We start from the raw sequence: 24303 nt of genomic DNA, 5'->3' as shown, positions 1-24303 counted from the left end.
CGGTTGGGTTTTTATTCGGTGCCTTAACCTTACAGTAACAGAAAATATGTATTTACCTAATATTTAAATTAATGTGCACTTATCTACCAGCACAAAAACAGAAGTATCAGTAAAAGGTAGAGCCTCACCTTTACCTAATGTTTTGCAGCTTGCAAGAAAACTACATTTAAGTCCTAAATTCAGCAAGTTATTTATTTTACACTCTTATTCTTCTTATGTGAGATGTTTTAGGGTTTTAGAAAAACATGTTTTCGTGTGAAAGGACTTCAGGGTTTGGTGTTTAATGTTTAGAGCCTTCCCCACCCTCTCCTTCCTGAGTTTGCCAGTGAGCTACGGTGGCCTGCACACCCAAACCTGGATACCTCGTCCACCTTCTTCTTTGTTAGTGTATTTGATGACACAAGCAGTTACTCTAATTCTAAGAAAATAACTTTTATTGTACTGCGACTATACAGTTATCGTTGTATGTTAAACTTTTACGAATATAAAAATCACAAAACAAGCCAAAAATTACACACTTGGACCTTCGGTTAGCTGAAAATTGGCAATAATGAACTCTTCCAACACATTTCATAGCTTCCAATTTTATTCATGTGCATGTTGAACAGAACCGCCAGAATACCTGCAATGTTATCTCGCGCAACAGTCGCACCAAAGAATCTTTACGTGGCTTCGGTATGAAACGTAAGATTGGAAAGTAAAAAATTGCAACAGTATGGCTTATGAGCTGGACCAAGAATCATTAGTGACAAAAAGGTGCAAAAAACACAACAGTATAAAGGAAAATTCCAAATTGGAAACACAGATAAATGACAGATCACACAGACAGGAGAAACATATATATAAAAAAAAAGTTCATTAGACAACACCACAAACTACCTTAACCTTTCACAATTTCTAGAATAAACTGTGATTTGGGGGCTGCATACACTTTCATAAACCCTCCTGAACGTGCTGAGACGTCAACCCGGACGACGCTCGCTAACTAGTCGATGACGATGACGTCAGCGGGTGCTTTGTCCAGCACGGCGTTGCTCTCCAGCGCATGGACGATCTGACTGGCCGAGGGTCTCTTCTTGGGGTCTTCCTCGGTGCACAGACAGAAGAGCTCCGCCATCCTGCGGTACGCGCTGCCCAGAGCCTCGCTGTCCAACGCTGGCCTGGTGCCCAACCTCTCGTAGTAGGCGTCCTCGTCGAAGCTCTCCTCAATGGAATCGTCTGGGAATGCCCGGGAAAGGTTTTGGAGAAAAGGTTTATTTGTAATTTATTTATTTATTTTTATATATATAGATGGCAGGGCTTCCCTCAAGTTAGCCTGAAGGACGATACTACAGGTAGAATATCAAGTAAAAGTAGTTTTATTTTGGTAATGTAACATTAAAGATGAAACCAACAAATTCTATTGAGCCATTACACGCAAATTGACTTCTCAAACAGTTCCTTGTTGTAACTTTGCTGATTAAGATTTTCAGCTTATTAAAACCACAAACTCATTTTCTGAGTTTTTGAGGGTTTTTTTTTTAAGCCGCAAGACCTGATCAACAAAATCCAAAGAAATAAAAACTTGAAATATATTGATTTGCATATCATTCGTTTATATAATATGCCAAATCCACCTTTTACGTTGAATTGCAGAAATGCAACAACCTTTTCAGTATATTCTAATTTTCTGGCTAGTACCTGTATTTCTAGTGCAGTCTCGCACATTTAATCATCAAAAAACAAAACAAACAAACAAACAAACATCTTCTTTCTAGTTTTGCAGAGTTAACTGGTGTTAGCCTAGTGCGAGTCAATGGTAGCTGTCAGTTTGGCAATAAAAAAAAAGCAGTCTTCCCCACTCCACAGAACACCTGAGGCAAATACATTGTAACAACAGACTACTGATGTAAAAATCTGTGTTGATAGAATAATGTTAGAAGTGAAACTACCCTTGTAGCGCATTACACTGTGGAGTGGGTAAGATTGTTTTTACTGGCAGGCTAGCAGATGCCATTGACTTGCGCTAGCCTAGCACCAGCTAACTCGGTCAGCTAACGCTTTTTTTCTGTCTTACTCTAAATATTTTATTTTATTTCTTTTTATTAATTAATTTAATTTTTCTTCTCTTTGCATTGCATTGTTGCTGGAATGATGCAAATTTCCCCAATGTTGGATTAATAAAGGCATTCTAATTATAAATTCTAAACCGGGAGGACTGGATGAAACGTGTTGACAGTTTCTCCACTGAAAAACAGCACATTGGCCAACGTTGAAATTAGATCCTCCGTCCAAAAATTCTGAACCACCCATGTCACAGGTAGCCACAGGCGAGAGGCGTCGCTGTTGAAAACCAAGAATTCTGCCCACATTGCAGGACCTTTAATCATCTTTTTTTTTTTTCTCTTTTTCTTTTGCCCGTCTCACCTCCCTCGTCGTCGTTGAAGTCTATCATCTCCAGATGAGGCATCGCCAGGGTCATCATCTCCCAGAGGGTCAATCCAAAGGCGAAGATGTCGGCCTTGTCGGTGATCTCCTCCTCCTCCAGAGCCTCCTTTGGTTTCCAAGGCTCGGTGCCAATGTAGTTCGCTTTGGGGTCGGAAACTAACGATGGAGCGAGAACAGCCAATGTCAACAAAGTGGAAAAAAATAAATAAATAATAATAATCTTGAATGAAAAAGGCAAAATGTGTCATCACTTGAAATGATGCTATAAAAACAAAAATGACGTCTTGATTGATGACATGGACTTGGGAAGCAGTGGTAGGTTCATCAGTTGTGGTAAACATTTTTCTGAAAAATATGTTTCACATTATTCCGTCCAGCGGTCGAAACGAGATATGCGTGCACGCAAACGTTTTTCATCTTTCGTGACATCTGTTTTACGCAAGCTGTGGAGTGAGAAATGTTCCAATCAAATTTTCTTTCTTTTTTTGCCAAGAAGAAGTGGGTATAATTACAGAGGTCGTTTGTAATGACACTGTTATTTGAACAACATTCCTCAGCATGTTTTTCTAGAACAGGATTACTGTCACAAGTTTCACTGCAGTACAAATACATTGTCATATACATACAAAGCAACTGATATCGTGGTGGTAGTAGAGTAGAGCTCAGTACTGAATCCCGGTATCGGCACCGATACCAGTATCGGGTATCGGTACCGATACCTGATACTGATCATTTTATTTATTCATTTATTTTTAAATGCAAATCAGAGGCAAAATTCCTTCTGCTTTCATTGTGTGGAAACTCAAACAACACAACCTGGAACAGAACAGACATGTTTGACTCTGTTATTAGAAACACCTGGACGCTGTGAATGTAACTCATGATAAATAACAAATCCAGAGTCGTCGACATATATTTTTTTGCAGCTTCCTCGATGTGCTAAAAAAAAATTGTAGATGCACCAATACCGATACCAGTATCGATACCGATACCAGATTTAGCAATCAATTCGTAAAATACGTGCCAATACCACGACGCCGATACCAGGTGTACAGGTATATGTATTTGAATCACAATTTTGTTGAATTTGTGTTTGTACTGCAGTGAAACTTGTGATGTGTGAAACTTGTGTTGCAGAAAAACATGCTAAGGAATGTTGTTCCAATAACAACGTCTGTGAAAAAAATCAAAATCAAAGTTATTCTATAACGTGTAATGGCCTTACCGAGTACTCGGTATCGGCGAGTATCGAAATGCAAATACTCGTACTCTGCTCGTCCTGTAAGAAAGTGGTAGTTGTTAGTTGGAAAAGTGGAGTTGGTCGTCACCTTTCATGTTCTCGTCCAGACGCAGCGACACGCCCACGTCGCAGATCTTGACGGTCTCGAAGTCGCCCTTGATGACCACGTTGCACGACTTCATGTCGCCGTGCAGCAGCTTCTTCTCGTTGTGCAGATACTTTTAAAGGGCGGGGGGGGGGAAAAAGCAATTCATTTGCTGAACGACCCTCATGTGCCTCATGTGGTCATCACATACTGGCTGAAGCTAAGAGAAGAAGAGGCGACACTGGTGGTGAACTGATGTCGATCCCAATAACTGTTAAAACAAAGTAATCGCAACGCAATCAAAACTTAAACCTAGACTGTTAAAATATGCATGCCAGCTTCTTTGACATGAATGCTGCTGCTTTCTTTAGGGACATTTACAATGGTAATTGGCAAAGGAAAATAAAGTTGGCATTGAGAAACCTTTTAAATAAAAATAAAAGGTCTTATAAATGTAAGAAACTGCGACTGACATTAAAATCAAATTGTCTCATTTTGTTTTGTTAACTAAGCCATTATCGCATTCTTCAATTTTCCCTTCCTTTATTCCTCTATAAATAGTTCATTTTATTTCTTTTCAATTCATAGATTTTCCCCTCTCTATTATGCTACATATTGCTGTAATTACCATATGTCCATTTCCCCAATCTGGGATAAATAAAGGCATTCTAATTCTAATCCACCTGGCTAAAACTGCAGATTCTATTTCAATATTTTCTCTGCTGGAGTTTTGCTTCCCCAATCACCTTGAAATTATTCTGCCTGGAGCTGTGGACCTAAAATCTGTCACTACAGACGCTTGCATCAAGTGTTCACATGGCACTTGCTGTTACAAAAGTCTAGCATAGAAATCACCCACTGTAATTGCATCTGATACATCAATGAACAGGCCATAATATTGCTTTGTCCAATACTTGACTAAAACTTCCTACTTCCTGGTTGCTGTACACGGATATGTTGCCAGATTTTGACACACTCACGACCGCACAACGTACCTGAAGGCCTCGGGCGATGTGCAGAGCCACTTTCTCGATGTTTGCGGCAGGGAAGGCTTGGAGGCCGTCCTCTTTCCTCTTCTCGATCAGGTCGTTGAGGGACTGCTCTCCTCCGTACTCCATGGCCAGACACTTGGACCCGTCCTTGGCGGTGGTGAAGGCCCGGAAACCTGAATGCAAAGAGTTTTGATTGAAAGAAAATTGGCGCAAAAAAGCCTTCGTTCGGTTCTAAAAGAAATTGCGGGAGAAATGTTGCTTTTTGACGTTCACCACCACCACCAACAACAACAACAACAACAACAACACCAACATGGAAACACCGTATGGAATAACGAGGTGTCATTCAGGCGTGCGCTGCTGCTGCCTCACCGACGATGTTCGGGTGGTTGATTTCCTTCAGGAGCTTCGCCTCCTCATTGAGGCGCTTCTGGTAAACGCTTTTCTGTTTGCTGGCACATTTGCTGTTGATCTTCTTGACAGCCCAAGGAGACGCATTCAACTTTTCCGTCCTGGAAATCAGTGGGGTCGGGAGTGGGAAGGTTGATGGTTATTATTGTTTATTGTACGTATCAAACTTGAAGGTCTAGTGTGTTATATTTACTTCATTAATGATTTTATATTGGTAAAAGCTGAACAAACTGCCCATAAATATATTAATAATAGTGTATAATCGCAGTACAATAAAAGCAATTTGGTTTTCCTACCCAATCTATATTTTCTATATTATAAGGAAGCCCGGTGTGGACAATCCAGCCCGCCTGGAAGCACATTTCATATTTACAGTAACTGCTCCCGTCTTCAAATAAACCAGAGAAGAAGAAAGTGGACGGGGTATTCAGATTTGGGGGCGCAGGCCACTGTAGTTTACTGGCAAGCTCATGAGGGGGAGGGGGAGGGAGAGCGAAAGACGCTGCAAACTAAAATGTAACCACCTGATGTCGCAGTTTCTTCTTCAAAACCTCCAAATATCACGCACTCAACCTTTCAGTGTTTCAGTATTCGGAAGAGGAGACGGGGGACTTGCAGTAAGTTTAGTAAAGTTTAATAAAACACAACCAACCTGTCCATGAGGTAAACATTCACCCCAGTGCCGCAACCCAACTTCTTCATGAAAGGGGAGGCCGGAATGGTGACTGGGGTCCCACCGTTACTGTCGAAGCTTCGGACTCGGACACTTTTAGGAGTCTTGAACGCTCCCACATCTTTAGGTGCCGCAGTTGAGGCCATTCTGTCCAGAAAAAGACAGTTTAACACAGTGGACATTGACAGAACCCTCGGCCTCTGTTCAGCCTAAATTCATAGCTATAGATAGAGGCCAAAACTAAGGTGAACATTAAACTGAACAAAATGAAATACAAAAAGACAGACAAGTTACTGTTTTAGTTAACACTATCTTAAAAGTAAGTGACAATATGTAAAGGTGTTGATTCATGCAGTAGCAAGTACAGTAGAGAGGCTAAAAGTCCTGTTTTCCCGGGACTTATTTGTTCATTATGGACATTAACATTTAATTATATTATAGAAATGTATCATAAGGCACCTTTGAGCGAACTACGAGTATCATTTGAGTATCTCGCGTGTTCAAAACAACATATATTTAAGAAACCCTGAAAAATAAAGTTGCATATATGTCAACTGCGACAGTTGACCAAAATCCTCGCGAGGCCGTCAACCACAGCTAGCTCTTGTGTTACTTATCTGAAGTCGCTGTTTTTCCTCGCGGGGACCAAACGTGTAAGACGTGTAGGTTTTTTTTTTTTTTTTTTTTTTTTTTACTAGAAAGCTGTAATATAGTTGAAAATTGCCACAATACCTTTGTGTCGCTAACAGTCGTAGAAGAAGCACAGCCTCAAAACGCGCCCAACTTTCAAAAAAGCTGTTTTGTCACCTTACGGGAGCCGCAGAGGGACAAACTAAACGACAGTCGTTTGTGAACGACCCGTTTGAACCTGCTTCTGTCACGTCTATCTGGACGTAGAATAACAAAAATAACAACCTATGGGTGTTAATATTGTTGTTTGTTGACAAAGCACACAATATAATTAAGTGCTAATATGAACAAAGAGCAGGCTTATGTTTTTCGCCTCACTGGTCATTCATGTATATTGCCAGCAGAGGTCAGTCACAACACAACACAGTCACACAGGATGTAACTTGAAGTGATTTGGAGAATTGCCAAGCTTTGAATATACAAATTTTATAGAACAAAAACAGATCAACACAACTGCAAATATAAACTACGAATTATATTATCACACCAACCTTTAGAATATTGATTGATTATTTAGATCATTACTTGATAACTACATCATTCTATGCTCAGATTGGTGATGTAATTTTGTTCTCTCTTAGGATGCTTTCATCCCTGATATTTTCCCGAAATGCCAACTGTATGGTACAATATATTGTCTTAACCCCATTTTGATCAACTATACAGTTTTAGTGGTTTTATAATTGAACATTACACAAACATTTCCATGTATTTTTTTGCAAATAAAAAAAAAGCTACAGTGATTTAACATTAGCACCAACATACATGCAATGTTGGTTGTGAAAACGAAATAATATGTCTCTTCTTCTTTTTTTTTTTTTTTATTGTGACATGTTTGAAAAATCATTTCTTGACACTCAAAGCTGACCTCGGCCTCGTCTCTCATGGTCCCGTTTTCGTTTCATCCCCTTCGCACACTGCAGATGTTCCGGGCCGGACTCTCTTCACTGTGTAAATGGATAACGGTTTCATTATGAGGAAGAAAAGCAGGAATGCGACTCGGTGATGAATGGACATGGATGACTGAGAGACTGTTGCGATTCAATTTTTTCCCCCCCCTTTTTTCCCCCTCAAAGAAGGAAAATGAGCTCATCAGTGTGGGCCCCGGTGCAGTGCAACATGATGTGGTGTGATTTAATGAATGAGGGCACGATGATCTCTGGTCAGAGACACAGCCAGAGAGAGAGAAAAAAAAGAAGGGGATGTTTATTGCCATGATCCAATTAGAGCAAGTATGTGACCTCATGTGATCCGTTAAATCGCGTACACGGATCATTCTCACTTGCAAGAAGAGGTTTGATTTTCAGTCAATGACCTTTTAACCATGTCATTGTCAAAAGTCCGTCAGTCCTGTTGTTTTCCCCCCTCGACTTCTTTTCTGTTTATGTTTTCATAAATTGTTCTCTTCCGCGTGTGCACGTGCGTGGCCTGCTGTCATATAACGTTCTTCCACCGCAAGAGCAGCATTTCTTCCTCTTTTTGGTTGATCGTCACGTAATGTACAAAATTTTTTTTTTAGCCACAGCGTTGTCTCTCTGGCATGTAACTCCCAACAAATGGGCATCCCTTTTCATTGTTCAGCTATTCAGAAATTGGAAGACTAACACACACACTATGGAAAACAAACCTTTTTGATACTTCTTCCAAGTTGGTGACAAACGCTAGCGTAGGGTTTCAGCCTCTTTTGATGTCCTTTGTAGAACTTTGAAAGTCAAAAAAAATAAAAAAAAACATACTGATTTTGTCAGGAAAGTAAATTTTTGTGTTTTTGCAGATGACTGTAAACACATGGCTGTCACGCAGTCACACACTGGAGGTCTGAAGTAACTTACATAATTAATCCAAGTAAACAATGTCTGAAAATAGGGAAAATATGAGACCAATAATCCTCGCATCAAAAAGATTATCTTAAAAAAAAAGTATATCCACGTAAATTTTTATTTAGAAATAAATGATTTCTTTTTTTAACCTAATATGTAAAAGCTTTCAGATCTCAGATCTTTTTACTGTACAGCTAAATATACTTCAAGTGAAGTCAAGAGTAGCTTTCGGTTCACCTTGCTGTGATATCAGGAACATGCATGCTCTTCTCTCAAAGCCGACAAATGCTTTATTATTTCCAGGAATGCATATACAACATTTTAGTGGTAAAAACCCGACAGAACACTGTGGTAAAATGTTCCTCTTATAATCATTCATCGAGGCTTCTTCAACATAAGCTGGTTTGATTCAGGCCCACTTACCTCTGTATGTATGTGTGCATGTATGCATGTTTGATACGACCTCCGTTACTTCTAAATGTGTTACGAGCGCCAACGTCTAACACAAAGCAGGCACATTTATAATTCTCTGCAACTGGAGATATTATGGAAGAGGAGCATAGAAAAGTCTTTGTGCAACCAAGGGGGAAAAAATGCAAATGGTTTAGGTCACTTAGATTGCAATGTGGTCTCGCTTTAAAGGTTAACAGTACCGGGCAGCATTACACTTTCAAAGCGTTCGAGTCAATTCGTCCCATCTGGCAGGTCAGAGGTGAGCCGAGGTCAGAGGTGCATCTGACTAAGTAATCTAGCCACCAGGAAATCAATCAAGGCGGCTTCATCCTCCTGATATCTGACAGACACAACATGTAGCAGTGAGGAGATTCTTCACTTGGAACCCATGTGATGGATCTTTGACTCAACTGCTCTTATCTGCTACTCTGATAGCGCAGCAATACAACCTGGTCTGTCCAGACCTTCTCCTGCTCAAACTGCCTCCCTCCGCCCGCTATACTAGCCAATCAACACCTGTCCTGCCAGATTCCTGAGCGTATTTAGGCTCACTGAAATAAGGTCCGGTGTGTAATATTATTTGGCTTGATTTATGAATTTTATATTGGTAAAAGCTTATATACTTCCCTCAAATACATTAATAAAACTGTATTATATTTAAGCGTGTTTCATATTTAGGGTGACTACTTGCGTCTTTGAATACACCAATGAATAAGAAGGTGAACGAGGTACCCAGTTTTGAGTGCACAGGCCACTGCAGTTCACTGGCAAGCCCTGGAGGCGGAGGGAGAGTGAGACACGGCAATCTAAAATATAACCACTTGATGTCGCTGTTTCTTCTTAAAAAAAACTTTTTTTTTTTGCTTTTTCATTTTAAAGAGGAAAATGACAAATGACAAGATAAAAAGATAAGATATGCAAAGTGTTATCTTTTCCTGCAATGTTAGAAGGCATAGGGCCAAAGCTGAGAGGTGTCTTAAGTCTCTTGAGAAGGTGACCTCTTTGGAAACCACACATTCCTAGCATGTACACTTCACCATGTATAGTGTTTCAATTAAACAGACCTTATCAGATGCACATATATACCAAAATGTGTTTGCCTGGTTGTAAAATGTCCCTATTTTTTTAATGAACTCAACATGTTCCCTGTGTATTGATATCAGTTTGTCCAGGCCGTTGACCTACTGTGCCTCTGTTTATTGTTTCACTGTTTCTGTGGAAAATTTCAGATTAAAACATTTTTTTTTTTTATTAGCCTGACTGGTTGGATTATTCTTTGACCAAATTTCCTTTGCCAGATTACATTTAAGGGGAACTTGTTTTTGCCTGCTGCCCTCCCACTTGGTTCCAACTCCTTCCCAGTGTGTTTTTGGCACCATTAAAAGATTAGAGCCGTCCAGAGCCCAGGCTATCTCTCAATCCAAAATCAAATTTTGTGAGGAAAACAGCTGCAACTGGCCCACTTTAAAACAGTCAAGGAAAAAGAACAGTACTGATTGCATCAATGCCGACGGCAAAGACATTCTACTTTGTATTGTCGTACACACTGAATGCACTGTAAACATCAGTAAGGCACATGCTGCAGTGCTTCTGTTAGAAATATATTTCTGTTGTTGCTCTGCGGAGGTTAGCGGTTAGCAAAGTTGTGACTAGCATTATAGATGTGCGCGAAAAACATTGCAATCTAGCTTTCCGGAAAGCCTTTGTCGCTGAAGTGTGAGATGTGTTCACTCGTACTTGTTATCTAACAACGTATAAAAGTGCAGATTTCTAAAACAGATGGACAAACTTTGTAGTTTCTACGAAGGCAGACATCACATAACCAGAGTTCAGTCATACAAGACACAGTCACCCATTGAGTCCTCTCTCTTTTTCGTGTAAGTTCTTCTATTGCAGATTGACGTTTAAAGGGGAAACATGTCATAGAGACAAAGGCACAGAACGTGAGGTAGAAAAGGCAATTTGTGGCTGCTCTGACTTCAAAAAAAAAAAATTCAGATCCAAAATTGACCTTCGCATGACCGTAACCTCATAGTCCTCACAGTAAGACAGTGGACCTCACGGGAATTCATTGTTTTTCTTTGGGGGTGTGGAGTATATAAATAATAATCAGGAATTTGTAGGGGAATAAATGGTGTCCCCTCATTTCCTGTTGGGTCAAAAAAAAATGATGAGGGAGACACTTGAGGAGCATCAGTGATTGTGGAAGAAACCTTGGCAGAAAATGTTCAGTTCTGCTTGTTGTCTGTGTGTGTTTGACAGAAAGACCCTGCAGTACATTGTCTTGCATGACCGGCGTCCATAAAAGTGTTCTATTCATTGCTTCTATTTTCTAAATGTGCTTTATCAAGTAACGTCTGATATATAGGATTATTTACAAAAAATACAATGTTCTGTATGTTGTTTTGCGTTGTGTATAATAATTTGCTTTCAGTTAATCACTCGTGGTGCACAGGGCGGACAGCGAAGTAAATCTCTGTGTACGCGCTCATCACAGCTGAAAGAGAAATCACAAAAGATTAAATCTGAGCATCTTTTCCATTGTGGTTGCAGACAAAGGGCGTCTTCATGCTGGTGAATGTGCGTTTTGCCGAGGGACTCAACACAAATCAAATCACGTAATCAAACAGGCTTTGTGCATTGAGTCGGAGTATAAAATCTCGGTTAAAAATGTGACTTTGCGTCTCGGAGTCTCAACGGTTTTCACAGGTGAGACGTGGACGACATGTTGAGGACGATCAAGGACGGGCTCGTCAGAGTCTTTGCATCCTTTCCCTCGTCTGCGAAAATCCAAAGCTGCGCGACGATGGAGTTTTTTTTTCCTCGATGCGTTTCCTCCCCGACACTCCACTGCAGTTTTACCCTTTGAGGTTTGCCGAGGAATTCCCTTTTTTTTTTTGCTCGTAAAAAAAACACCCCACAACAACAACAACAACAACGACGACGACAACAACAACAACAACGACACGACACCGGCGCGACGTTCCCCTCAACGACGGGATTTAAACGCCCCTCGCGCCTCCTCAACAGGTTCACCGTTCGGGAAGCGCGCGGCCGTGCGGGAGCACGAGGGCCGTAAAGTTCACACGGCGCAGGTCACGCCAGCGTCCTCCACGTGGCCGCAGTTGGTCTTGGCCCAGCCGGGGAACTTGCACTGGTGAATGGTGTCTTCAGTGCCCGTGCACGCCACATCATCCATCCAGATCAGGCCAGTGCCTGCACGCAGAGAAGATGGATGGATGGAGAGATCGATAGATAGACAGAAGAAGAAGAAGAAGAAGAAGAAGAATGTTTTATTTATCCCACATTGGGGAAATTTGCATGGTACAACATTATATACAGTGCAAAGAGACGAAAATGATATACAGTATACGAGCTATTTACATATCTAAGTAAGGGTAAAAAAAAAGCATTGATAAATAAGATAATGATAGATAGCTAAGTACTTCATCTGGATTTTGAGAAATCAATTAGAAAGAGTCAACTGACTTAGCAGTCACTCGTAATGTAAGTGTTTATGGGCTGTATGTGTAGCTTTTAACATAGCCTTGCTATATGTATATTCTCATATATACACATATACAGTATATTAACATTTACATGGATATAGATATACTGTACATATATCTATGTATCTATCTATCTATCTACATAGATCTATTTACATAGATAGATAAATAGATGCATAGATGGCTTTTGGGAAATCAATTACAAAGAGTCACATGACTTAGCAGTCACTCGTCATGTGGCATCTGTGACGGACAGATGTTACACTTTCTGTACCAACATCCCACCAGGGACAATTCAATCCAGAGTTTGTCTTCGTCAAGCTTTGTGGTTTTGAAAGAAATGCTCAACAATACGAGAACAACTGATAAAACAGGGGGGGAAAAGAATCGCGTCGCAAAGAAATTAGCGTTGTCAGACGAGTGTATAATAACCCAATCAAGACTGTTTGGTCTGACGAGATTGCATCTGGTGGCCTGATGCACAACACCATCTGGAGAAGGATGCTTCTGGCAGCCTCGCTTCCACAGAAACTTGGGCCGCGACCACAACCACTGGAGGCTTTAGGCTGCGGAAGAGCACTCCGATGTGAGACGTGACCACTGAGGCCGAGCTAAAATACACGTTCAAATGGTTCAGACATTGCGCGTCAACAAGGAGGCCCTACTGGTCACTTCTGGTTGAGCTGCTTTATGTTACTCACTGTTGCTAGCATTACATTTTGTACAAATTGTAAGGACAGAAAAAGCAAATGACCAATATAGTGAACATAAACCATGTCAATAAAAAGGTAGATAAAATGTATTATCTTCTTAAAGGCAGAAACACACTAAATTAGCTGAATTAAAGAACTTTAATTAAACTTTTTAGGCTCAATTTGCACTCAGAAAGAAAACAAACTCAATTTTTTTACCTTAGACTTTATGTCCCGCTGAATTGGGAGCAAGACTGATGTACATAGTTGGGATATATACATATGTTGCCTGAATTGGAAAATATCTCATACCTATGTGATCATGACCCTGGAATACTTTGTAGCTGTAGCCTTTCCCTGCTAGCGTCGGGCAAAAGGCAGGAAAACCCTGGACAAAGTGCCATGAGATTGGCTGATTAAACCTTTGTGCCAACGCACAGTTAAGCAGGAGTGGCGAACCAAGATAAAGTGGCCACTAAGCGTATGCGACACCTTCAAAGGAACACCAACAAAACAACAACACACCCATACATTTTACAGCGCAGGCAAGCAGAACATGTGGCGCAGCTGTTGTGGGTCGCACGCAGCTGTTCCCTTAAACTGTTTACTCTGGACTCTTTAATAACTCTCTGTGCAGGGGGGCGTCGAGTTTTTTTCTCTTGCAAAATTACTGTCCACTCTCACAAATAAGTATTCACTAAATGGAAACACTTGTGGGATGTCTAAGGAACAATCGCAGATAGTTGAAAAGAGAGGATTAAGTAAGCTGCTGTCAAAACGAGGACATTTTGCACGGAATCGGACGGTGCTGGACTTTGTTCAAGAGTCCAGCCTTTGGAACTAATTGACTTTGGCTCCGATCTGATTGTCTGAGATTAATGGATCAGACAGCCAGGCTCTGTTCTTTGACTCGCAGTTGGGGAGATAATAATGCAATTGACTGGTTTTTAATCATGTATCGTCAAAGGAACGCATTTGGAACAGTCACTGCGTCTACATGAGACTCGAGAAAACCGAATCACTGCCTCAGTCCGACTATGACCGGACAGCTCACGTGCAATGTAAACGCGTTCGTCCGACTAGGGCCGACGTTTGACTCAACTCCGATTGAGACACCCGGATAATGCGATTGGAGTTCGAATTTCTCTGCCATGTATACGCCTTCATCCAAGTGTAATTGGACGATGCGCATGCGCCACCCCCGCGCCAGCATCTGCCCCCGGAACAAAAACGTTCAAGACACGATCTCCTTCGACGCGTGTCGCGCTACTACGAGTTTGTGTATAACCGAAGACACAAGCGATAACATTTTTTAGTTAAATTGTGCTCTCCGAATTTTTTTTTGGAAACGAGACGGTGCTCTGTACGACTCGCCGGTTCATACAGAACGATGGCGCTTCTCACCCGCAGTGGAATTGCGGCTCGTAGTTACTTCCTGGATGCTCTAAACGTCTTCACAAGTCCACGCAAAGTTTCTCAAGTCATCCGCGCGTCATTCGGAAATGTGTTCAAAACTCTTTCGTTACCGTTGTGACACCAACATCATAAATACACACCAATCGCAGTCACTTATGTATTAGAATATATTTACCCTTTCCCTAATCCAAAGTATGAATGAATCTGGAAAAATAGACGCACTAAACAAACCAAACCACAAAACGTTGCTAACTGCTAAAAGTGTGTATTTAATTTAAAGCGTTGCACAGAAATCGTCCAAGTTACGACATTGTGAGCAGGCTTGGTGGAGAATTGTCGAATACACCCGTAGTTCTGCCTCGGCAGTGACAAATAAGAACCAATCGACAAGAAGTTTACAATTGAACGTGTTCGCTACAAGATGATTATCTGCAATTTTTGCGTCAGTCTAACTAGAATTTCAATAGATATATAGATAGATGATTTATTTATTCCCAAAGGAAATTCAGTTAATACCTTGGCAATGTGCATTTTCCTACACCTCCCAGGTAACATCGCAAAACATCGGTCACAACAAGAAGATATTCGGTATCTGAATTCCACTTTATGTTTGAGTTCACACTTCAGCCTGGAGATATTTTCCCTGGAACAGTGAGAGGGTTTACCCCCGGTTTTCCAGGCGCTGGCAGAGAACTCTTTCTGGACAGACTGTGAATGATGTCAGGGCGACAATGTGAATGAATCAGGACGGAGAGAGAAGGGGAGAAATCGATATGACCTCGGAGACGCTCTTGACGACATTTGGCTCCCTCGACTTTCCCCACAAAACCTTAATATTAATCCCGCAGGAAATTAAAAAAACACAAAAACAGCAGAGCTAGAAAAACCCCACTTAGACTAACTGTAAGTACAAAACCTTCCCATGAATCTGAGCTTTGGGAGGGGTAAATTTCACCAGTTTCACTGTATGTTGTTCCTCAAACAGACTTTTCGGAGAGCTTTCAGAGGTCATGCACTGATGTGCAAGGACCATCCTATTGTCATGTTGCTGGAATGAAAGCTAACTGCCCATCGTGAGAGCCAGTTGGTACTGGTGTGGGTAGGGATTCATCTCGTACCTTGGCCAAAGCGTCCGGTCTTGTGGACCTCGACGGCACCTCGGTATCCCAGCATCCTGCACACCACGTCCCCGTCCTTCTTGTCCCAGACGTCGTCGCACACCGTCCCCCAGCGCCGCTCGTGGAAAACCTCCACGCGCCCTTCGTGAGGGCCTGACCCGTTCACCAGCCGCACCAAGGTCTCCTCCACTGCAACGCACACACAGCAACAGTACACATGTATTCTATATTTTTTTTTCCCAAAAGCAAAATTGTGAGTGTGTTTTGACGTGAGAAACTAGATTCTTTATTATACGAAAGTACTCAAATCTCAGGCAATAACCTTCACCAATGAACATTTGCTTATTGGTGAAGGTCTACACTTGCATCTGATGCTTTCACAATTTGCACTGATATCACACTGGGAAAAGCATCAATTGTTTTTTTTTATTTTTTTAAATTGATTATGTTAACTAACCTTAGTAATTTCTTCTATTTCCTACTTATTATATTTTCGGAAAAAAAATTCAGACTTCTTTTTTTCGAATAAGTTCGGAAAAAAAAGACAGAAGCGGGAAGATTAATGGATGTCCACACAATGTCTGCTGCTTAATTTGAACGCTAATATATAAAAGTTAGTGTTTTTTATATATATATATATATATGTATATAAATATATGCTTTCGCTATCCAACCATCATAGGGATAAATCTGTCAGCGTCGGCTGTGTGGCCAGTGTAATTTTGCAAAGGTGCTGAACAACATAGCTATCTTCAGCTTTGGGCAATCACAGTGTGCCTGCCTAACAACCCACTTGCCTCCCCCCTGCCCAATATTTTGCGCGTCCTGTCAGACACTCCTGTGTCTACACTGTCATTAAAGGTCCACTGTGTATTTAAGGGAGACCGGCTGACAGCGTGTTTCGTATTCAGGGCCGCAAGATGGCAGCTAACTGGGAGCAAGACCCTTCTTGCTCGATGTGTATTATTATTATTATATATGAATTAGAACCATTCTATTTTTGCTGCACTGCAATTATACACTTTAATTAATGCATCCACGGGCAGTGTTTGAAGAGTTTACCAATATAAAAATCATAAATAAAGCCCAATTTTACACACTTGGCCTTTAAGACAATCGCGATAAATGGAGTGCACACGTCAACAGGCAGTAAATCAGGCCCGAAGCTGTAACACTGCTCGTGCTGCATCATGAACTAATTGTGTTTGTTAAGTCGGCCGCATCCATTATCTGATGACAACATCCCGGCTTGTTGGATTCCGCCTGTTGCGTGTTAACGCGCTGTGCTTAAGGTTTACAGTGTCTAACGCGCAACACGTGAGAAGGCACATGCTTTTAATTCTTTTCTTCTTTTTTTTTTCTTTCCCGGGGTTCCCTACGAGGGTCCGTCTTGATTGCGCGCACCTGCACCGGGGACGCTTTGAAGCGTGAAAAGATCCAAGTCGAGCATCGAGTGACAGCTCGAGACCAAGAAAAAAAAACAACCCAAAAAAACATCTGGTTTGTGACAGAAAACGTGACTTTTGATATTTCTGACAGCGCACAGCGTGTGGTCCCAGCTGCTCCTCCTCCTCTCTGTGAAACCATATACCCGCCGCGTTCCGGTAAATGACGCGAGAAAATGACTGATCTCTGACAACCCAACGGATGATGCAAAAAAAAAAAAAAATAATAACCCCAAAAAACCCCCACCACCGTCGACTTGAAAGTGACGTGTTCCGGGCATGCGGAGAGGTTGGAAGTCAACAGTGTTATTTCTTTTCTCTCCGTACAACTTAAAGCCAGACTGCTGCTTCTGTCACATTTCAGCGAACCTCAAATGGACTTAAGCGTTCCCACGAGAGTTTTTTTGTACTTTTTTTTTTTTCTCTCGATGTTTTTGATGTCCGACCAGGCTGCGCAATTCCATGCTGAAAGCCCGAGAGAACCACGTCGCTGCTCGGAACTGAAGGGGAAGTTAATAAAATCAGCAGCTAATAAAATTTTTTCTACCTGAGTAAATGGGCCGCAATATAATGGGCTTCAATATGCATATGCTACCAGTGTGCAGCCAAGAAGAACTGTTGTTTTACATGAGGGGATTACAGATCCACTTGATGGTTTTACTATTGCACTAAAAACGATACAAAAAAATATATAAATTATACAGTTCTTACAAGAAAGAGTCAAGTTAATCTAAAGAGCAGGAGCAAGTTAAGCACGTACGAGACCTCACCTGTTTTCTCTCCTTGGTCTCCTCGATCGCCCTTCTCCCCCTTATACCCGCGATCTCCTTTAAAACCTTCAAGGAAACAAAAATATAACATGAAGGCACAAAGTTTGGATACAGCATTTTCTTGTTGTCGTTTTTAGCCAATTCCAGACTGAGAGCAGTGAGCAATCAAGGAAAGTCTACAGTAAGAGCACACAGCGCAGAGTTAAAAGACACGACACATAATAGTTATTAGCTTCACCTGGAGCAGCACCCTGAGGTTTATAGTTGGTGTGGGATCCTCAGAATCTCTCAGTCTATAATAAAATACATTTAAAGGTAACAAAAATAAATTGGAAGTGGTGTATTTTCAGTTGCACTCGTGTAGTAACAGCCTCAATTTAAGAATTGCAAAGTTTTCCAGGTTGTTTGAATTGTTATTGATCATTTTCATCATAAAGCGATCAAGTTAAGTGTGTTTTATTATCATTTTGTGAATCAGACAAGTCGGTTCAAGAACTGGCTGTTGATTGGTTTTATTATACTTCTATTATCCTGTGTGTGTGTGCGTGTGTGTGTGTGTGTGTGTGTGTGTGATAGATTGTTATGATTGCAACTATCAAAATATATACTTATACTGGCACTGCAGTAGTTAGAACATTACTTGCTGATATGTCCAACATAACTCTTCTATTAGGCTACCAGTTTTCGTCATGACACTTTTAAAGAAGCCATGTTCATTGTCAGCTTAACTTAATGGCGCTTTACAGCCGTGTAACACCTCCTAAACTCACGGCAAACTGGCCATTCAGTGAGAAAGAACGGCATGAAGCCTCCACAGTGCCATTTTAACAACCCCACCAGAATTCCTCCTTCCTCTACAGCTGAGTGGCTGCCTTTTCACTGGGGCCCGTTCATGCTGAAAGTCCACCGACTTTATACCCTTCAATGGTTTTGTCACTCCTTCACTAGAACCCAGATGGGCCGAAGTGCAAACAGACATTGTTGAAAACTGCCCATGTGAAGACAGCCGAGCATCTACGAAAATACTTGGATTTCTTTGGACGCGTTCCCCCCCCGCCCCCCTTACAACAATATTTGTATTGAGTGTGTTTTGAATAACTTGTCAAAGCTTTTTAAATAGTGGATGATTTATTTATTGTACAGCTGAACAGCGATCGCTTAATGGCTTTACATCTTCTGTGATAAGTTTATTGACATGCCTTGATGTCGCCTTGACTGTATGAGTTGTGTTCGCTGTGGCTGTGGTTTTTTTTGTGTATCTGATTGTATGATTGATTAAACTAAACCAAACCAATCCAAACGTAACGTAACATGACGCAGCGTAACGTAACATATTTCAATTTAACACAACTTGTCTTAACTTAACATAGCCTGACTCTACATAACCTAACTAAACTCAACTTATCTTAACATAACTAGACATAACTTACCTTAGCTTAATGTAAAAAGCATATCTTGACTTTACTTAACTTAACTTAAGCTTTCTTTACTTGTCAAACAGTGCACTCAACTTGAGCACTTTTAGATCACAGTTTTGATACAGATACACTCCACATGACAATGTCCCATTTAAATATGTGGGGGTCACTGGACTCAGTTTATCAGAGGGTCTTACTTGATCTCCGACTCCCACAAGTCAGCAAGTCGAAGTGTCCTTGAGCAAGACTCTGAACTGCAGAGTTGTCAGGTGTCAGTGTTACAAGTGGGATGATTTTTCCATTTTTTTTTTTTTTATTCTAGGGGATGTTGCCATTCCCCTTCGCCCATCCTCGACTCAAGCACTGTCTCTTCCATTCTTCTCACATTGTAAAAGTTATGCAACCAAAGATTAACAGTGCTTCACAGTCAATTTACGGCGTGACCACAATTTCTCCAGCATTATTCCATTTTCATCGCAGGAAGAAGATTCCTAGACCGCGGCGGGCCTCAAGACACATGTTGTGAGTTTTAGTTTCCCCTAACGATAAATCAACAGCAGGATTCCACGTTATGTGGGGTTGTGGTTTTGTGATCTTTCTAGGAGAAAAATAACGTTGCGCAAGAGCTGTGGAGGAGCACTGGAAATGTGGCTGTTCTGGGCTCCTTCACTTTGAGAAGCAACGCTGGATGTTTGACACATGTCACTTGGAATGTTGGAAAGTGAACGGCTTCTTTCTCACTAACTTCGCTAAATTGTGTTTTAAGGTACGGTGTTTGGGATTCATAATGACATCCTCCAACCACATTAACTGAGTTTCATTTCATTTCCGTCTGCATGGAAAGAAATGAAAAAACAAAACTAATTTTGTGTGACCCGATACAAAGTCACAACATTTACAACAGATGACTTTGCTGCAAATGGAAGACCCTCCTTTTCAGATTTACAATAAGTGCAATTCCAATTGATGTCCAGTGCCAACATAAAAGTCATTTCAAAACTCATTCAAGTCCAATTTTGTCTTTTTAAGCATGTTTAGCAACGTTTGTATGTTTAGAACCTGTCCACCTACAAACACGTCAAGGCCGATACCACAACTCGGCAGCTTATATCTGACTCCTAACACTAAAACTGAAGAAGGGTCAGATTCAATGAGCGTTCAGCCATGGAACACAAGCTCTCTACCCCGTCCAAGTTTTTAATAGCTACTGGCCAAAACAAAGACTGTGGGATTCAAACACTGGACATTTCAGCCAAGCGAGACTCTGATCAGCAACAGCTGTTGGCCGAGCACACAGCCACCCACATGTACAACACTGAAATGTAACAGAGCAGCTGTGCCTTGTGATTTTTGGTCGTTCTCATGATTCTGAACCATCCTGACTCCTTGTTACTGTCAGATGATGATGTTGATGATGATGATGATAAACATCAACATCCCGACGTCGTCTTTGGGATTTGACCGGGACAGACAGGATCAGGAATTAGTATGTCAAAGAGACAAGGTACATTAGATGTTTTGGAGGTAAAGCCAGAGAGGTCGCACTGAGAAGGTTTGGACGTGTACAGACGAGGGAGAGGGAACGTGTCTGTAGGGAAGGATGGCGAGCCAAGAGGAGATTTATGCTGAAGACTACAGAGGCGACTTAAGTGCCCTGAGCCACTGCTCGGCTAGCCAGAGAACATTTCACAGCGACTTGAGGTCAAACCAGAATAGAAAGAACATAAGCGGATATTCACCTCATTGGTCTTCCGCCAGTTAGTTCCAACCTCAGCATCCTTCTGCCAGTATATTCGCTATCCCTCCTCTGGAAATGTGCAAACTATCCCAGGTATTACTAGCTCAGTGGTCTAGTGGGGGAATGTCCACCCTGAGACTTGGAGGTTGTGGGTTTGATCCCCAGCCTGGTCATACCAAAGACTATAAAAATGGTATCCATTGCCCTCCTGCTTGGCACTGAGTATTCAGGGTTGGACTTAGCGGGGTTAGATCATCCAATGATATAAGATTGTGGCACCGCTGCTATTCACCGATGCTTCTCACCGCTTCCTCAGGGGACAGGTCAATCGTGGAGGGCAATTTTTACATGATTGTGATGTGGCAATCTTTGGGATTTTAACCTTTTAACTGAGTCTTATGGTCTTGAGTCCTAAATAGAGGGCATACCTCGGGGACCAGAAGGTCCAATATCGCCTTTTTCTCCCTGGAAGCCCATGTCCCCAGCAGGCCCTTGGATTCCCTGAGGGCCCTGGATGCCTTTTTCTCCAGAGAACCCTGAAAGACAACACACACAGACAAAATTTGATAATGGCGAAAATCTGCATTTAATTCCTCCACCACTTACCACAGCTTAAATTCCTAAAGTTGGATGGGAGAAAAACATCGTAATGGTGACATTCTGCAAATCCTAACTTCTGCAAAAAAAAAAAAAAAAGGGCTTTGCTTACAGTAAGCATGTCGATTCAAAACCAACGTAGCAATAAAGGACTAATTGCACCGCTAATGCAGGCACACCCGTTGTATTCTGACATGCTCCGATTACTGCTCTGTACAGGGTATGAGACGGAGTGAGGCTGCTTGCATTAGAGCAAGGCGCCCAAAACAAGCTGATGTTGAAAGACGTCATGCTCTCTCTGTCTGGTGTGAGCTGGTCGATAACATCCTTGAAAAACACTGCTGGGAAAACGCAGCACTTGTGGCACTTTGAGAAGAAGTGCACCAGTTTTCGTCAGTGAGTTTCAGAACGGGCCAAATGGATCGGCCAGGGAGTCAAGAAAGACGTTTAGAGCGTGAAGGCGTTGACAGATTCTCTTGGCTTTGGCGAAACGGGTATAACTGAAGAAAACAAGCCTCTTGGTGAGTGAACAGTGCGAGTTTGAAAGGGGAGCCGGTAGAGGAGGAAAAGACGACGTTTTGACAAATATATTATTTTATACACCATTGAACACAACCTCTACCGCAATGCGTTGAGAAGAACCAGAGTGCGTTATTAGTAATGAGAAATTTACAGTTGGCAGAGTTTCAAGTTCAGTATCTGATTAGTGAGAAATATGGTGTTGCTCTGGTGCTAGCTACAGCTTCAGCTATTAGCACGTTAACACTCCATTTTACTATTTTTTTTCCTCTGGTGCAAGTGTTTGGTTGAACTATTTGTGCTTACGTTGATTTTCACTTGTTTGCCTCTCGATTTTGCTGGAATATTTTTAGCTCCAACTTCTGCCTGCCTTTGCCTGACAGACCTTCGTCAGAGCAGCTAGCGCTGCACGAACTGTGTAAACACAGGTGCAAGCAATGGTGCAAACGTGGACCGTCAAAATACATGAAGGGTGGGTTGCGAGAAAGCTAAACTGCAACGAGTGGAACAGAACCCGAAATGAACTGGCACAAACCTTGACAGCTCTCGGCTGTTTCTGAGTTAGCAAGTTGAATAAAGGCCAGGAAACATTATGATGTCACCGTGAAGCGAAAAACACAATCACTTCATCATTGCATACAGTTGGATTTTACAAAGAAAACTTTCAAAATTGCTCAATTATGACTCTAAACACGTTCTGTGAGATCACACTGACTTTTTGGTGCCAAATTATTACTGTCCATGAGCTTCGCTGATTATTCCTGCAAAACTTGAACACCTTTTCTTCTTTAGAAAACTGTGCGCTACCTTCAAAGGTACAACATTTGGTGTAACATACATTTTCTGCAAGGTAGAGCAAAGCACAAAAAGTAATGGATTGACTTTTCTCACCCCTGCGGCACTGAGAGAAAAGCTAAAGCAGCGCGACATTGTGAGAAAACACTCCTGAATTTAATTGAAAAAGTAAAGTAAAAAAAAATAAAAATCTCCAGTGTCACTTCATCTTACGACTTTAAAAGGTTATGCCACGCTCTGCTCTTGTTTGGGGAGTTAGGGGGTTTCCATTCAGGGTTTGATTTTTTTTTGTTTTGTTTTTATGGGAACCTTTTTTCCCCCTTCCCTTGCTCCTTTTCTCCAGCGTTTTTCGTTTTCGTCGTATATTCCTTATTCACTTCTCATCTGGTAGATAAGCTTTGCAAATAGGCCACTTGAGAGCTGCAGCTCATCCCTCTTGGATTATTGAACGGGTGATGACAAGGAACAAGCAAACCAGGCTGTAAATGGCGATGAAACGTCCGGATGGATTCTGCTTTTTTATTCGTTCTAACTGACGTTGCAGTGGCCCCGCGGTGCCAAAGTTTGGGTTCACGATGGGGCTTGGGCGGTTTCACCTGCCATACAAAGATAGATGATCCATCCCGCCGAGCCGGCAAGCACGCTCTCTGAAAATAAACCCAAAGTCAGGGGCCTTTTGTTTTCATAAGTGGATTTATACGACACTCATTCTCGATGCTCAGTGCGGCGCATGTGATTGCAATAGCAGACACGGTGACACTCGCCAAAGTGCAGCCACATGTGCACCAGTGATGTCACTCAAACTGACAACCTCGTGCGTACTGAGACGCCAAACTTCATCCTTGTGCTGCAACATTTTATGAAGCCTGTTCTTGGAATTGAACAGAAACAAAAACGAGCAGGAGGCGATCTATAATATTCCAACCATACATCTATTGATTAAAAAAAAACAGTTATAAACAAACACCTTTCAACTTATTTGCAGTAGCAAATCACATGCTCACCTCTTAGGCCGGGAAGTCCCGGAACTCCCGGACCCCCTAGTGGTCCAGTGTCCCCCTTGTCTCCCTTTGGCCCCGGAGGACCTGCAAATGTAAAGAAAACATTGGGCACAAACTTTGCGTAAAGACAATTTGTGCAAAAGACAAGAGATACAAAGTCTAGCATCAACAGTTGCCATTTGAAATGTTTGAAACACCAGAAACAGAACCAGAGCAGAACAGAGTTGCCTTGCAGTTCTGTAACAACATTTTATGTTGGGACTGTCAGTACATATTTTTTTTAATCGCGATTAATCGCACAGTGTCCTGAGTTAACTTGCGATTAAATGCAAATGTTTCACCCTGCTCTATATGTAACTTAACAAGATATTTATTGTGTTTCTTATACTCTATGAAAAATTGGAGAGGACAAGAATAATTCCTTTGTGGAAATATTCTAGTTCTATTTTCATCGGAACATTCCAAAATGATTACACACTTATACTGTCCAGATA

General features: G+C 41.6%; 2 protein-coding genes across 3 annotated transcripts in view; both read right to left on the bottom strand.

Annotated features, from left to right (window-relative positions):
* Nucleotides 1-568: 568 nt before the first annotated feature.
* pbk (PDZ binding kinase) lies at nucleotides 569-6713 on the bottom strand. The gene is made up of 7 exons (XM_076037544.1): nucleotides 6561-6713; nucleotides 5808-5975; nucleotides 5117-5256; nucleotides 4748-4917; nucleotides 3756-3885; nucleotides 2407-2583; nucleotides 569-1218 (listed from the first exon to the last, which is right to left on the bottom strand). Exons 2-7 carry the CDS (start codon nucleotides 5972-5974, stop codon nucleotides 986-988), a joined length of 1017 nt encoding a protein of 338 aa, XP_075893659.1. The 5' UTR covers nucleotide 5975; nucleotides 6561-6713; the 3' UTR covers nucleotides 569-985.
* A 5053-nt stretch (nucleotides 6714-11766) lies between these two features.
* Nucleotides 11767-24303, bottom strand: part of scara5 (scavenger receptor class A, member 5 (putative)) — a 46687-nt gene continuing 34150 nt past the window's right edge. Inside the window, exons 9-13 of one of the 2 annotated variants that reach the window (XM_076037686.1) lie at nucleotides 23813-23893; nucleotides 21326-21433; nucleotides 17742-17807; nucleotides 15527-15715; nucleotides 11767-12007 (exon numbers count right to left, since the gene is read on the bottom strand). In XM_076037686.1, the coding sequence (XP_075893801.1) occupies nucleotides 11874-12007; nucleotides 15527-15715; nucleotides 17742-17807; nucleotides 21326-21433; nucleotides 23813-23893 (578 nt within the window). In that variant the 3' untranslated portion in view covers nucleotides 11767-11873. The remainder of the gene's footprint in view (nucleotides 12008-15526; nucleotides 15716-17741; nucleotides 17808-21325; nucleotides 21434-23812; nucleotides 23894-24303) is intronic. The other variant, XM_076037685.1, reaches the window with a different exon arrangement.

Source organism: Nelusetta ayraudi, unplaced genomic scaffold (genome assembly GCF_046127955.1).
Source record: "Nelusetta ayraudi isolate G7.1 ecotype Tasmania unplaced genomic scaffold, CSIRO-AGI_Nayr_v1 ptg000052l, whole genome shotgun sequence".
In the NCBI taxonomy this organism is placed as follows: Eukaryota; Metazoa; Chordata; class Actinopteri; order Tetraodontiformes; family Monacanthidae; genus Nelusetta; species Nelusetta ayraudi.
This window is presented reverse-complemented; position numbering and strand designations above follow the sequence as displayed.